The 15687-nt window shown below is 46.9% G+C and overlaps 1 protein-coding gene across 1 annotated transcript; it reads left to right on the top strand.

The window, feature by feature from the left end:
* The first annotated feature begins 1693 nt into the window (after positions 1-1693).
* LOC135712033 (uncharacterized) lies at positions 1694-8060 on the top strand. Its single transcript, XM_065234995.1, has 5 exons — positions 1694-1849; positions 1902-2098; positions 2149-2599; positions 2825-3762; positions 3887-8060. Exons 1-5 carry the CDS (start codon positions 1694-1696, stop codon positions 8058-8060), a joined length of 5916 nt encoding a protein of 1971 aa, XP_065091067.1.
* Positions 8061-15687: the final 7627 nt, after the last annotated feature.

Raw genomic sequence — 15687 nt, 5'->3', positions numbered from 1 at the left:
TTTTCACTTTTCATCCTAGAAAGTTGCCATTTGTTTGTTTTCGTTCGTAAAGCTTCTACGAAAACCGATGGAATGAGGAAACACCTTCAGTTGTCCAACCGTGAGCTCTGTTCAACTTCGGGTGCAGGACACTCCCATGCCATGCACCTAAACCAAATTTGCATGGTTTTGGAGTGTTTCTAAGCGCAACCATTTATTGCCATTAAAACTTTCATTATAATGTATTATCATCATTCAATTCGCTTTCAGCTGTGGATCACATGATCGCGTATAGTTAAAGGCTGACTAAAAGTAAATTGGTACCGCCGAAGATCGTCCTTAGCACACGTCGCTCGAAAACTCCGAGTGCTTGCAGGTCCTCCTCGAGCATAGTCCATGTCTCGTGTCCATAGAGGACCACCGGTCTTATTAGCGTTCTGTACATGGTACATTTGGTGCGGGGGTGAATCTTTTTTGACCGTAGTTTCTTCTGGAGCCCGTAGTAGGCACGACTTCCACTGATGATGCGCCTTCGTATTTCACGACTCACATTGTTGTCAGCCGTCATTAAGGATCCAAGGTAAACGAATTCCTCCACTGCCTCGAAAGTATCCCCGACTATCGTGACATTACTTCCTAGACGAATCCTGTCATGTTCGGTTCCGCCTACTAGCATGTGATTTGTTTTTGACGCACTCACCACCAGTCCGACCTTTGCTGCTTCGTGTTTCAGGCGGGTGTATAGTTCTGCCACTGTTCCAAATGTTCTTGTGATAATGTCCATGTCGTCCGCAAAGCACACAAAAGCCCGGTTCGTCGCATTACACCTTCTAGAGCAATGTTGAAGAGTAGGCATGAGAGTCCGTCACCTTGTCGCAGTCCCCGGCGAGATTCGAATGAACTGGATAGTTCACCCGAAACCCTTACGCAGTTTTGCACACCGTCCATCGTTGCTTTGATCAGTCTGATCAGCTTCCCAGGAAAGCCGTTCTCGTCCATGATTTTCCATAGCTCTGTTCGGTCGATACTGTCATATGCCGCCTTAAAGTCGATGAACAAATGATGCTGTTGACTACGCCCCGTCGGTAAAGAGTGTCGGTGCCCCCATTCAACGCTGCATCACTGCGCGCCACACCTGGCGCTGGCGAAGGGATCGGCTGCGATACCAAGGATAAACAATACGTGGACGAAAAAAGAAGATAATCGTAAACAAATAGCCATCGCGGAAGGTGAAAGGTTTCAGATTAAATTAAATTCTATTGCTTCAAAAGTGAAATTAAAATACTTATACTAGTTTAATTCCTATGAGCTAAAGTGAATTTATTCTTAAACCTAATTTAACTTAGTGCCTCTCGATAAAGCTTAATCTAGGTGAGATTTTAGGTAATGAGAGATGAGTGAAAATTATGTTATTCTACCTCGTATTCTACTTTGTCTAGACGAAAAGGTGGAGGAAAACCTATGAGAACAGTCCACGTTAATGGAGGAGGAGTAAAAAAAGGAGGACAAGTAGGACATTAGAACAATTGTTGCGCGAGAAAACTACGAGACTAGAAACGCTAATAGTAAGGTAAAAATAACAAAAATGTTAACATTGTTTATAAGAGTTTCTTTCGCAGGAATTTTATAATTGTTTCCATCAATACGGAATAAATTCATAGAATTTGGTTTCAAGTTTCGCCGTCTTCGCAACACTTTATAAAATTCTATTATAATGTCGAAGAAGTCATCTAGCCCTGCTGGTAGCGCCCTCGAAACGCCAACACCAGGGATGGTTGGAGAAACTGGAGGAGATTTCGTCGCAGAAACCGCGACGAAAAAGGCAGGTCCACCCGTTGTCATCGTTTCCCCTCCTAGCACCGAAGGCCAGGTAAATGTTGACGTTGCCAAAAATAAAAATCCCCATCCAACTGGGTCAACAGTATCTAACGCTGTCAATGTCGGAAATACCGGTACTGCGATCAGAGTCAGGCGCAATCCAATCCGCGGCGCTCGAAAAAACCGGGATTACCAGTGTCAGTTGTGTGAAGAGCGTGATAATGAAGAAATGGTGCAGTGTGATGGTTGCAATCGGTGGTTCCACTTCGTCTGTGTGGAAGTTTCGGAAGAAATTGCCAATGTCAGTTGGGTCTGTCCGAACTGTAAGGTCCCACGCATTCCCCCCACTAGTTTCACCAATACTATGACCGCACAACAGCAAGTAAATCCACTCCCGAAGAAACCTACATCGCTACGGTCAAAGAGCAAGGTCAGCTCCAGCACAAGTGGATCGAGAAGGATGAAGGAACTCGAGTTGAAGAAACTCGAGGAGGAGTTCGAGTTGGAAAGGCGATTCCTCGAACGGAAGTACCACCTACTGACGGCTTATGGAAGCGAGACATCTACGGAGGCTGATGACGTCGAAGACAACATGTCCAAGATCGAGCAGTGGTTAGTCGAAACCGAACTCCACGGTGAAGATTCCGGATTAGCAGTAGAGGAGGCAGATGGGCAAACACCGAACACATCGGAGAGACCCGAGGAGCACCGAGCTCCGGATGTCGTCCAGCGTCAGCGAAATCCATCAATTCTTCGCAATGTTCAGCTCGGTCAGCCCCACCAGAGTGGTCTGTCACAGTCTGTACGACATACGAAGCAGCCGTTAATGCAACCGTTGGATCTAGGTGCTCAGTGCAACCGCTTCTGGCAAAGCTCCCAGCATCCTATTATTGGACAACCACAATCCATTTCGACCGCGCCAAGGATTCAGTTTGAGCAATTTTCGTCGAATGAACGTCGTGCTTCACATCCCCAGGACGGTACAGTGTTCATGCCAGGAACGATACCGGATATGTGACATCGCCAGCGTCGTCAAGAGATTCGGGAACCAGTAGCTGGTGCAAGATCTTCCTACGTTCCGGAATTAAATCCAAGCACACGAAGTGACGACCCGCGCCATGACTTGTACTACCGCCAACAGATGCAGCCACAGAGCCATGCCAGACCATCTTTCGTCCCTTCGATGAATTTGGGTACCCTGGAGGAAGCCAACCAGTTCGTTCCTGGCCAGCGCTCGACACCGATTCGATCAGGCAATCCGAAACCAGGCACACCAGTTACAATTCCAGAGGAGCCGGTCTGTATTCTAAATCGGAGCCAAATTGCAGCTCGACAGGCGGTGTCTAAGGATCTACCTGAATTCAGTGGAACGTTGGAAGAATGGCCTCTATTCTACTCCGTGTTCACGTCGTCCACGCAGATGTGTGGATTCACAAATGAGGAGAACATGCTGAGACTACGGAAGTGTTTGAAAGGAAAAGCGCTGGAGGCAGTGAGGTGCGAGCTACTTTTTCCTTCGAACGTAGCAGACGTATTGGGAACGCTAAAGATGCTCTGCGGGCGTCCAGAAGCGATAGTACAGTCGATCGTCAAGAAGATCAGGAACCTGCCTCCACCAAACACGGAAAAGCTTGAGACAGTGGTGAATTTTGCGTTAACGGTGAAGAATATGGTCGCAACAATCAGAGCATGTGAGGTCGACGACTTTATCTTCAATGCATCTCTCCGATACGAGCTAGTAGAGCGGCTGCCGTCATCTTTAAAGCTAGACTGGGCGAGGTATGCTCGTAACAACCCGAACCCGAATCTCGCCACGTTCAGTGCTTGGTTGTATGCAGTAGCGGAAGATGCAAGTGCTGTTATGGTGGATACAGGACGCGATCAACAAAGGCGGAGTACCAAGAAGGACGGGTTCCTGAACTTCCACTCCGAGCCAGAAACGAGTGCCGCAAAACCAATCGAAACGTATAGCAAGCCATAGCCGTCCATTCCGAAGGATCCGATCAAGGAGCAGTGCGCGGTGTGCAAAGGGAGCTGTCCGTCAGTTGCAAAATGTACCAGGTTCGAGGGATTGAGCTACGATTCGAAGTGGGCGACGGTGCAAGCAGCAGAAAAAGTGCGGTACTAACGGATGTACATTCCTGCATCATCCTCTGCTCCACAATCTGGAAAAGCACCACGAGCCTAAGCCATCAACGTCGCAATCATCTACGATCTCTCCGTCTGGACCGAAAGGACCGGACCCGAGCTGCAACGTCCACCAAGGTCAGTCAACAGTGTTATTCCGCATCGTTCCTGTCGTACTATACGGACCGGAAAAGGCAGTGCAGACCTACGCGTTCATTGACGATGGATCCGAGCTAACCCTGATGGAGCAAGACTTAGCCAATGAACTAGGCGTCGAAGGGCCGAGAAAATCGCTGTGCCTTAAATGGACCGGCGGAACCCGTAGGGTGGAAAACGAGTCGCAGCAAGTGAATCTGCAAATATCCGGTGTGCGAAGCTCGAAAAAGTACGACCTGTCGGGAGTGTACACCATGTCTTCCCTTCAAATTCGTCCGCAAACGCTGCTGCTGGCCGAGATGCAGAACAAATATCCACACCTGGCTGGACTACCGCTCGAAGCGTACGAAGACATCAGTCCTCGAATCCTCATCGGTTTAAATCACGCCAAACTCGGACATGGAATCAAGAGCCGGGAGGGAAAGCAGAATGAGCCAATCGCAGTGAAGTCTCGCTTAGGCTGGATGGTGTACGGCAACTGTACCGGAAAGGAAGAGGCGGCCGGATATCTGAACTACCACAGTGTCCAAACCTGCGATTGCAATCGGGAGAATGATGATGATCTCCATAAAGCGATGAAATCGTACTTCGCGCTTGATAGCCTCGGGGTTGTCAAACCAAACAAGCTACTGCTGTCGCAGGAAGAACAGCGAGCTCGATCCCTGTTGGATTCTCTAACCCGCTTAGGAGATAACCGTTATGAATGTGGTCTTCTATGGAAGTACGAGAATGTCCGACTCCCGGACAGTAAAGCGATGGCCCTACGGCGGTGGAAGTGTCTGGAAAATCGGATGATAAAAGATCCAGCCTTAGCAGACGCGCTCAAGACGAAGATGCGGGAACATATCAGCAAGGGCTATGTTAGGAAGCTGACTGCTGAAGAACTCCACGAGCCACATCCACGGGTCTGGTACCTTCCGATATTCGTCGTAGAAAACCCTAACAAACCTGGAAAGATACGCATGGTATGGGATGCTGCAGCCAAGGTTCACGGCGTTTCTCTCAACTCGGTCCTTCTAAAGGGTCCCGATGAGCTGGCATCGCTTCTGTCCGTATTAATCCGCTTCAGAGAGTTCAAGGTGGCCGTATGTGGGGATATCAGAGAGATGTTCCATCAGATTCTGATGCGGTATATGGATCAACAGTGCCAACGCTTCTTCTGGTTAGAGGAAAACGAAATAGAACCCAGCTTGTACGTCGTTCAGGTAATGACCTTCGGAGCCTGCTGTTCACCGAGCATCGAGCAACACGTCAAGAACACTAATGCGAAGCGTTTTGAACAGGACCACCCGGAAGCAGTCGACGCCATCATCAAGCGACACTACGTCGATGACATGCTGGTAAGCACGGAAACGGAACAAGAAGCTGTGAAACTGGCACAAGAGGTGAAGAAAATTCATGAGCGTGGCGGATTCGAGATACGAAACTGGATTTCGAACTCCAAAAGGGTTCAGGCAACGCTTAAAGGTGAAGCAACGGAGGAGAAAAACCTGAACATCGGTGAGGAAGCTACAACGGAGAAGGTGCTAGGGATGTGGTGGAACACCATGACAGATCGTTACACTTACAAAGTATCATCCCGATACGACCAAGGCTTTTTAACCGGAAGCCGTCGACCAACAAAGCGAGAAGTTCTTCGAATGCTGATGATGGTCTACGATCCGTTGGGATTTATCTCACATCTGCTGATGTTCCTGAAGGTGCTGCTGCAGGAGATTTGGAGGACAGCAATCGGCTGGGATGATCCAATTCAAGATACGCAGTTCGAAAAATGGTTGACATGGCTGGCAGTGTTTCCACAGATGAGTTCCGTCGAGGTTCCCCGATGCTACCGATCCTTGACATCCGTTGAAGCAGAGATTGAGATGCATACGTTCGTCGACGCCAGTGAGAATGGGTTTGCAGCGGTCGTCTACCTTCGATTCACTGAGGGAGACACGATCGAATGTGCCTTGGCGGGAGCTAAAACTAGGGTAGCTCCACTGAAGTTCCTGTCAATCCCGCGATCTGAGCTCCAAGCGGCTCTTCTTGGTGCACGACTTGCAGACACAATACTGTCGTCTCTGTCCATCAAGGTCTCGAAGCGGTTTTTCTGGACGGACTCCAAGGACGTGCTCTGCTGGTTAGGATCTGACCATCGGCGATACAGCCAATTTGTCGCCTTCCGGGTCAGCGAGATCCTAGAGTCGACGGAGATTAGTGAATGGCGGTGGGTTCCAACGAAGCTGAACGTGGCCGATGATGGAGCAAAGTGGGCACGAACTCCAGATTTATCTGCAGACAGTCGCTGGTTCAGGGGGCCAGAATTCCTTTGGCGAGAACAACAGGAGTGGCCTGTCTCACCAGGCTTCGGAAAAACTACCGACGAAGAGCTGCGCCCACACTTGCTATTCCACGAATCAATAACAAAACCAGTTATCGATCCACAATACTTCTCTCGCTGGAGTCCTCTCCTTCGTCGCACAACGTACGTCCTCCAGTACGTTCACAACCTGAAGCGGTCCACAAGAAAGGAACAACGTGTCAATGGGTCGCTGACTCAGCAGGAACTGGCTAGAGCTGAAAACTACTTGTTCCGCCTAGCACAGTCCGAAGGTTACGCGGACGAGATCACCACGCTGGCAGCGGGATATCACCAAACGAGCACCAAAGGAAGGATCATTCGAAACAACCCACTCTTTCGTACCGCTTTCTTGGACGAAAACGGAGTTGCCCGATTCCGAGGTCGAACGAAGGCGTGCGCATTCGTCGATCGTGATGCTGCTGAACCCATTATTCTTCCTCGTCATCATCAAGTCACCCGACTAATCATAGCTGAGGCCCACGAGCGGTTCAACCACCAGAACCACGCAACGATTGTCAACGAGCTCCTGCAACGGTACCGCATTCCTCGGCTGAAAGCGACCTACAACGCTGTTCAGAAAGACTGTCAGCAGTGCAAGAATGACCTAGCGAAACCACGTCCTCCGATGATGGGCGATCTTCCGCAGTCACGCCTGGCTGCATTCAGTCGTCCTTTTACCTACATGGGGGTGGATTATTTCAGTCCAATATTAGTATCGGTGGGCCGACATTCTGAAAAACGGTGGGGGGTTCTCGCGACCTGTCTGACCACACGCGCCATCCACTTGCAGATCGCTCACACACTGACCACCGACTCCTGCGTAATGGCAATCCGAAACGTCATGGCTAGGAGAGGAGTTCCTGCTGTGATCTACAGCGACCGTGGGACCAACTTCCAGGCCACCAGCAAGGAACTAAAGGTGGCAATCGAGCTACTCGATCAAAACAGACTGGCCAGCGAATTCACTACGAGTCGTACCCAGTGGACATTTATTCCACCGGTTTCACCACACATGGGCGGAGCATGGGAAAGGCTGATCCGTAGCGTGAAGCAAAACCTAGCTAAGGTACAACCTAGCAGACTACCGACCGACGAAGTGTTGCAGAATGCGATGGTGGAGGTTGAAAACATCGTCAACTCTCGACCATTAACGGACCTTCCCGTAGACGATGACGAGTCACCCGTTTTGACACCCAACCACTTCCTGCTAGGGTCAGCAAACGGCCTCAGATCATGGGTTCCGTTCAACGATAATCCCATCCTACGGAGGAACTGCTGGATCCAGTCACAAGTTATGGCTGACAAGTTCTGGAAGCAGTGGGTACGAGACTATCTACCCTGTCTTACGCGAAGAACGAAGTGGTTCACTCCAGCGACTCCAATTACTGTCGGTGATACTGTGGTAATCGTTGACGAGAAGCTATCCAGAAACTGCTGGCCTAAGGGAAGAGTTATCGCTACGCATCAGGCTCCAGACGGACAGGTACGGTCGGCGACAGTACAAACAGCGTCTGGTGGAATATACGAGCGCCCGGCCATTTCATTGGCTGTGCTCGACGTAGGCGTTAGGACGAATACGCTATCGGATGATCCTTCGCGCATTCCGGGGGGAGTGTTGACTACGCCCCGTCGGTAAAGAGTGTCGGTGCCCCCATTCGACGCTGCATCACTGCGCGCCACACCTGGCGCTGGCGAAGGGATCGGCTGCGATACCAAGGATAAACAATACGTGGACGAAAAAAGAAGATAATCGTAAACAAATAGCCATCGCGGAAGGTGAAAGGTTTCAGATTAAATTAAATTCTATTGCTTCAAAAGTGAAATTAAAATACTTATACTAGTTTAATTCCTATGAGCTAAAGTGAATTTATTCTTAAACCTAATTTAACTTAGTGCCTCTCGATAAAGCTTAATCTAGGTGAGATTTTAGGTAATGAGAGATGAGTGAAAATTATGTTATTCTACCTCGTATTCTACTTTGTCTAGACGAAAAGGTGGAGGAAAACCTATGAGAACAGTCCACGTTAATGGAGGAGGAGTAAAAAAAGGAGGACAAGTAGGACATTAGAACAATTGTTGCGCGAGAAAACTACGAGACTAGAAACGCTAATAGTAAGGTAAAAATAACAAAAATGTTAACATTGTTTATAAGAGTTTCTTTCGCAGGAATTTTATAATTGTTTCCATCAATACGGAATAAATTCATAGAATTTGGTTTCAAGTTTCGCCGTCTTCGCAACAGATGCGTTGGGACCTGGTATTCACGGCATTTCTGAAGGATTTGCTGTACGGTGAAGATCTGGTCCGTTGTCGATCGGCCGTCAATGAAGCCGGCTTGATAACTTCCCACGAACTCGGTCATTTTAGGTGATAGACGACGGAAGATGATCTGGGATAGCACTTTGTAGGCGGCATTCAAAATGGTGATCGCTCTGAAGTTCTCACATTCCAAATGGTCGCCTTTCTTGTGAATGGGGCAGATTACCCCCTTCTTCCACTCCTCCGGTAGCTGTTCTGTTTTCCAGATCTTGACTATCATCCGGTGCAGGCAGGTGGCCAACTTTTCTGGGCCCATCTTGATGAGTTCGGCTGCAATACCATCCTTACCAGCTGCTTTGTTGTTTTTTAGCTGCTGAATGGAGTCCTTAACTTCCCTCAGCGTGGGAGTTGGGTCAGTTCTGTCCTCTGCTGCACTGACGTAGTCGTTTCCTCCATTGCGCTGGTCTCCCGTGCCTACGTTCTCCTCGCCATTCAGGTGCACATCGAAGTGCACCAACCGATCACGCGCTTCTGCATTTCGCCCATCACGATGAAAGCTGTGCCCAGCTCGCGTGTGTTGCCGCAACTCTGGTAGATGGTATAATTACCTCTGAACGTTCGCACCATGGATCCTGTCCAACACACCTCCTGCAGCGCTACGATACTGAATCCGCGGTCCTTCAGTAGATTGGCGAGTATTCGGGTGCTCCCGATGAAATTGAGGGATCGACAGTTCCACGTGCCGAGTTTCCAATCGCAAGTCCTATTTCTCTTGTTGCTGATTTTCCGTTGCAATGATTTTTTTACGGCTGGCTCGCAGGGCCTGACACCAACCCCCTAACTTTCCGGAGGACCAGGGTGCACAGTTGTGCTTAGAGTCCTTCACTGGCACTCGGACGTAGATCAGCCGCCCCTAACATGGGAACAGACGCTGTTGTGAGCCGCTCCTCCTGGAGAACAGACGCTCAGGCTTGCCGAGGCAAACTCCCCCTTCCCTGTCAGCCTATGACCAAAGTTCCCACCGGGGTTGGTTACCCGATCTTCCCTAAGGTTGCTCATAGTTCCCGGCCGGTACCACGGGGAGGTAGGGATAGGAGTTGCTGGGAAGAGGCTAGTGATCTCAATGGGATCTGTATTGCGCATTACCCAGCATTAACCGACCTGGAGGCATTGATGTCAAAGTCAAATAGGTCAGAGGCTTCGTTGAATTGATGAATCATGGCGACAAAGGAACTGTTTGCAGCATAGTTGGTTGCATGTACTACTTTATGTAGCAAGGTTCTCGGACGGAGTGTTCGGGCAGGAGCATACAGATTAATTTTGGCCAGTAACTCAGGAACATCATATTCTGTGAGTAAAACTTTAGCAACGAAGACGACCTGCGATATGTTTCGTCGCTTAACAAGAGTATCCAAACCCAGTAAACGACAGCGGTCAGCATACGGTGGTAAATTCAGCGGGTCACTCCATGGAAGATAGCGCAGTGTGTATCTGACGAATTTGCGTTGAACAGCTTCGAATCGTCCACTCCATACTGCTTGGTAGGGATTCCAGACAACACACGCGAATTCCAGTAGTGAGCGTACCAATGAACAGTAAAGGGCTTTAAAACACAGAGGATCACGAAATTCCTTAGATATCTTGAACATCCAACATGACACCGAGGTCTTTAACGTGATCGACACGTTGAACTGCAGTCCCAGCAACGATATAATCAAACAAAACGGCAGTCTTAGTTCGACGAAAACTAATACGTAGCACTTTGAGACGCACAGGACCATACATTACGTTCACACACCAATCATTAAAGATTTCAAAGGTTTTGTAGTTCTAAACAGTCGGCATAGCCTCGAACGACTAGATAAATCTTCAAGTCATCGGCAAAAAAACATTTAGCTCCACGTAGTAGAATAAACGTTACATCGTTCACAAACAAAGAGAAGAGCAGTGGTCCCAAAGTGCTACCCTGTGGAACTCCTGATCTGTTCGAGAAACAGTACGATGAGTAGTTTCCGATGCATACAGTAACTTCACGTTGTACGAGGTACGATCTAAGCCAGAACATCCAATTTTTTCAAGCTTAGCTAGCAGAACGTCGTGCACAACTCTATCAAACGCAGCTTTAAGATCAGTGTAGATGACATCCACTTGAAGTTTCTTGCATACATTTTCCATACAGAACGACGAATTAGTTTCCACGGAGCGGCCAGGAAAGAAACCATGTTGACATGTACTTATGTAATGCTTGCAGGAAGCAAACAATCTCTCATTTATCAGCGACTCAAACAACTTAGATTCAACCCCAAGCAAGGTAATTTCATGGTAGTTTTCCACATTGCGTTTGTCTCCTTTCTTGAAAACAGGGAACATAGAAGAGCGTTTCCATAGTGCGGGAAATTCCTGTTGACGAAGTGACAGGTTGAAGAGCAAGGACAACGGAGCAGCTAAGATATCGGAGCATTTTTTTAGGACAGCAGATGGAATAACACTCGGACCTGTTGAAAATGATTATTTGGTTTTACTCATCACAGAGAGAACCATTTGTACATCTACGGCAAAAAACATTAATGTTTACGACGTCGGTTGGCACATCACGGACGGTTCGCTCAATTTCTGCTTGCGATGGGGAGTCATTCGAGAAGACACTTAAGAAGTGCCTAGCAAATAGGCTGCATTTGTCCTCAGTTGTCAATGCCACGTCATTGCCGAGAAACATTTTTGACGGCAGTCCAGTTTCCTTCCTCTTCGTATTCACAAACGACCAGAATCACTTGGGGTGGCATTGCAGATTATGTTGAGTACGAATTACATACCTCTTGTAAAGAAGCTTGTTGTAGTGGCGATAATCATTGCTGGCAATTGAAAAATTTCGCTTGGCAAGGGTACATCGTCGATGAGTGAGAGCACGGAGAGCTCTAGATCGCACTCGTTTCAGGTTGCGGAGAGTAGCGTTAGACCAAGGCGGTTTTCTTGGAGGTTGGCACTTCGGTACTGAAGCACAAACACAGTTGCGCAAAAGGCTATTATAGCGAGCGGCTGCTGTATCGATATCAAGGTCATTCAACACGTTCCAGTTGATCCGGGACAAGGTACGCCCCAGCAAACGGAAATCGGTCTTCCGGAAATTGAGCCGACTGGCAGTCATGGTTTCATCAAAACGAATTTGAGATCCGTTCGCGATAGATATATCCAAAGCAGGGTGAAAATTGTCAAGAGGAACGATGACATCAGGCGCTTCAGCGACGACACAGTCAAGAAGTGCACTTTCGCTAACAAATTGGGAACAAGGTTTATCTGGCTCAGTCCATGAAAATCCGTGCCGTCAACTAACAAGCGGCTGGCAGGAGTAGTTGAAGATGCAATCGGATCTGGAAACGCATAACCCTGGCCTGAGGGTGACCAGCTAGGCCCAGGCTGATTAAAATCACCAAGCAGAAGAAACACATCCGTTATATCAGCCATGGACGATGCAAATTCTGTAGCATCCAGATGAAGCTGCATTGTGGTGCAGTCATGTCGACGTTCAGGGGGAATATACACCGCTCCAATGAGGATGTTCCGCGAAGTGAGGCTGACCTTAACCCAAACCGCTTCAATTGTAGTAAATAGTTCGTTGGAGATAACGCAGGAGGCGAATGCGTTGGAAACAACGATGAGGGCACCACCACCGCGAGTACGGATGCTGCTGGGTGAATTACGGTCGAATCTGTAGACAGTAAAAGAGTCATCAAACAGTTGCACTGAATTGATCCTCCCATCGAGCCAAGTTTTCGTGAATACATAAACGTCATATTCCCCGTCAAGCGCAGCCAGATAAACATCGTCCAATTTAGTCATGAGCCCCCTGGTTTTTTGATAGTAGACTCGTAAACCGCTACCAGGGTTCGGTGCGAGCCGTGTCAATGGTAGCTTGTCCAAGATCCGAACGAAAGAACGGTGAACTATCAGGCAGCGAAAGATCACCTGGCGTAGAAAGGCTCGAAATGGTGGCCATAAGCGAAGATGAACTGAAACCAAGTGGCGGATCAACAGTTGAATTCACATGGACGAGTTCATACTTGCCGTAAACGAGTGGTTGGAAGACCCCTTCACCAGGCCCACACACAGGGCCGGGACGGCTGCAGGTCGCTGGCGGGAATGGCTCGACTGTGGCGGGGAGCTCGGGGGCTTCCATGATGCCAACGGCAGTGCGTCCCAGTAAACAAACAGAAGTTGATTCATCATAATGGTGTAAGTCGTCAATCTTCGGCAGGACTAGATCAGAGGATCCGGATGCTTCTTCTGATAAATTTTCTGTGGAGCGTTTCGGCTTCTGGTATGGTGGGGCTGGTATACTGTTAATGTTATCTTCAGACCACAATTGTCGAGGAGCAGACATATACAATGGCACTCTGGAAACCAAGAACTTTTCAGACAGAGCAGTTGTTGCTTGCTGATTATACTTGCCTACAGTTGGAGTTTGGAAGACCCCCTTTCCTAACTCAACCGCAGGGCTCAAACAAAACTGTATCAGAAATCAAATGTAAATAAAGCTTGCATCAGATAGAATTGGAACAAAAACAATTGCCTGTATTTCAGTTATTTATTATTGAATTCAAGATATTTTTAATACAAATGTAGCGTTTTCTTCATACTTTTAAGAAAAAATACGGATAAAATTATTCGTCACGGTTCGAAGGAATTCTCGAATTTTTCCTGTAGCACGGCTCATTAGGCGGCGCACACCTTCTTCGTCCATCGTTTTAGCTATCTTATTCCACCAGGTCTTCATCTGATTGATGTCTTTGACAACCTTTCCCTTTGTCTTGAGTCTCCACTTCATGATTGCCCAGTATTTCTCAATAGGGCGGAACTGGGGGCAGTTGGGTGGGTTAAGGTGTTTCGGAACAAACTGGACCCCTTTCTCTGCATACCATTCTTGAACGACTTTGCTGTAATGACAGCTTGCCAAATCTGGCCAAAACATTACGGGATGGTCGTAGGATCAAATGAACGGCAAAATTCGTTTTTGGAGACACTCTTTTTGGTATAGTTCCGACGTCATTGTCTTATTTGTAACGAAAACTTTCGTTTTTTTTGCCACAGCTGCAAATGCCCTGCCAAATCATAAATTTTCGTGCAAATTTGTCAGCAAAACAAATTTAAATTTGGCTGGAACATCCCCCCGAGCCGTTGCCAAGTAAAATTTTTGACCTGGGATTTGCCCGAAGTCAGCCTTGACATAGGTTTCATCGTCCATCAGAAGACACCCGTCGAACTTGGTCAGCACCTGGTCGTATAGCTTCCGCACACGGATTTTGGCCACACTATTCTGTTTTATGGTCCGATTTGGCTGTTTGCTAACTCGATACGACTTGATTCCTTCCCGGACTCGAGTTCTCCTCACGGTACTATGGGCAGCACCGAAATTTCTGGCCAAATCACGGTCCGACAGATTGGCATTCCTCTTAATCGTCTTCAAAATCTTACCACGCAGTTTCCGGTCGGTTCCACTCCGACACTTGGCTTGAGGCTTCCGAATCGTCGTCAATGTTTCCTTATACCGTTTGATAACGCGCCATACGGTATTTCTGGGCAATTTCAGCTGTTTAGCTAGCCTACATGCAGACCACAATGGATTTTCCAAATAACTGTGCACAATTTTTTCCCTTCTTTCGGCTTCCATGTTGATTGTTTACAAAGTACAGTCGATTTGCGGAATGTCAAAAATACATACATGAAGCTGACAAAATTCCCGACACGTGGGCGCCAAGAACTTCCAAATCCGTCCACCAGGAGCACCACAATATGAGCAAAAGTTTGTTCCAATTCTAAATGAAGCAAGCTTTACTTCCATAATAAATTATCGGAAAATTGCTCTAGCTTCGGTAGACGTATTTGATTTCGTTATTCTAAATAAAATGAGAAGGAAAAGGTTAACTTTGTGGAGTAGGAAATGGTTGCTCAGGAGGAACACCGGCTCTGGCTCATCTTGTCCTTCAAGAACTGTGATATGAAGACGAAAAAGGATTGCAAAACTTCGCCAGGTTGTCGATACCAACTTTCGACAAGCTAGTGAGATAAGTTCTCAATAGATCTACATGATTCTTTGAGTTCTGAAAATTTATGTTAAATACTCAATTCTGCACATTTATCTGAACACCTTTGGACGTCCCTGAAGTTTTGTTTCTGTTCTCTGGTGAAATATCTTTGAAGATCAACAAACTTTCCCTAAGATCTGCAAACTTCTCGGTAGTTCTGCAGATTTCTTTTAAATTCTGTGTGTTCTTCAGAAGTTCTGCAAATTTCTCTAAAAATGTACAAAGTTCCTGAAGCTATGCATATTTGAGATACTTAAATATCAACAATTATCTCTGAGAATGACTAGAATTCTAATAATCTATGAACTTCTCGAAAGTTCTGTTATTTTCTCTGTAGATTTGCATGATTCAATGAATATTTGCAAATATCTCTGAACATCTAAACCTAAAGTATAAACAATTTATCTAGAATTTTTTGAGCTTTTCAAAAGTTAAAGGAAGTTCTCTGAAGATCTATTAATTTTTCTGAAGTTATGCCAATATCGCTAAAAATTAGCGAACTTCTCTGAAGTGTTCTAAATTTCTCATATAATCCGAGAACCTCGTTAAAATTTTGAAACTGTATTTAAACATCTGCAGATTTTTCAGTAGATTTACGATCTACCCTCTGAACTTTTCTGAAGTTCCTAAAATTTCTCAAAAATACCGTAAAGTTTTCTGAAGTTTTGTATTTGTGTTCTGAAGCTCTATGAACTGCCCTGAAGTTTAATAAATTTCTCAGTAGATCTCCGAACTTCTCTTAAGTTCTGTAAATTTATTTTTGGATTTTGATTATCTGAAAGTATTTAATATACGCTGAAGTTTAAAAAAAAAACTTTTTGCAGATTGACGAAATTCTCTGAAGTTTTGTAAATGCTTCTAAAGATCGGCAAACTTTCCCGAAATTCTGTGAGTTTTCCTGAAGTTTTGCAATTTTTTCTAAAA

This window comes from Ochlerotatus camptorhynchus, unplaced genomic scaffold (genome assembly GCF_037179485.1).
Source record: "Ochlerotatus camptorhynchus isolate MF236.1 unplaced genomic scaffold, CSIRO-AGI_Acam_v1.1 ptg000455l, whole genome shotgun sequence".
NCBI lineage: Eukaryota > Metazoa > Arthropoda > Insecta > Diptera > Culicidae > Ochlerotatus > Ochlerotatus camptorhynchus.
The sequence above is the reverse complement of the archived record's forward strand: the minus strand, read 5'-3'. Positions and strand labels throughout refer to the sequence as shown.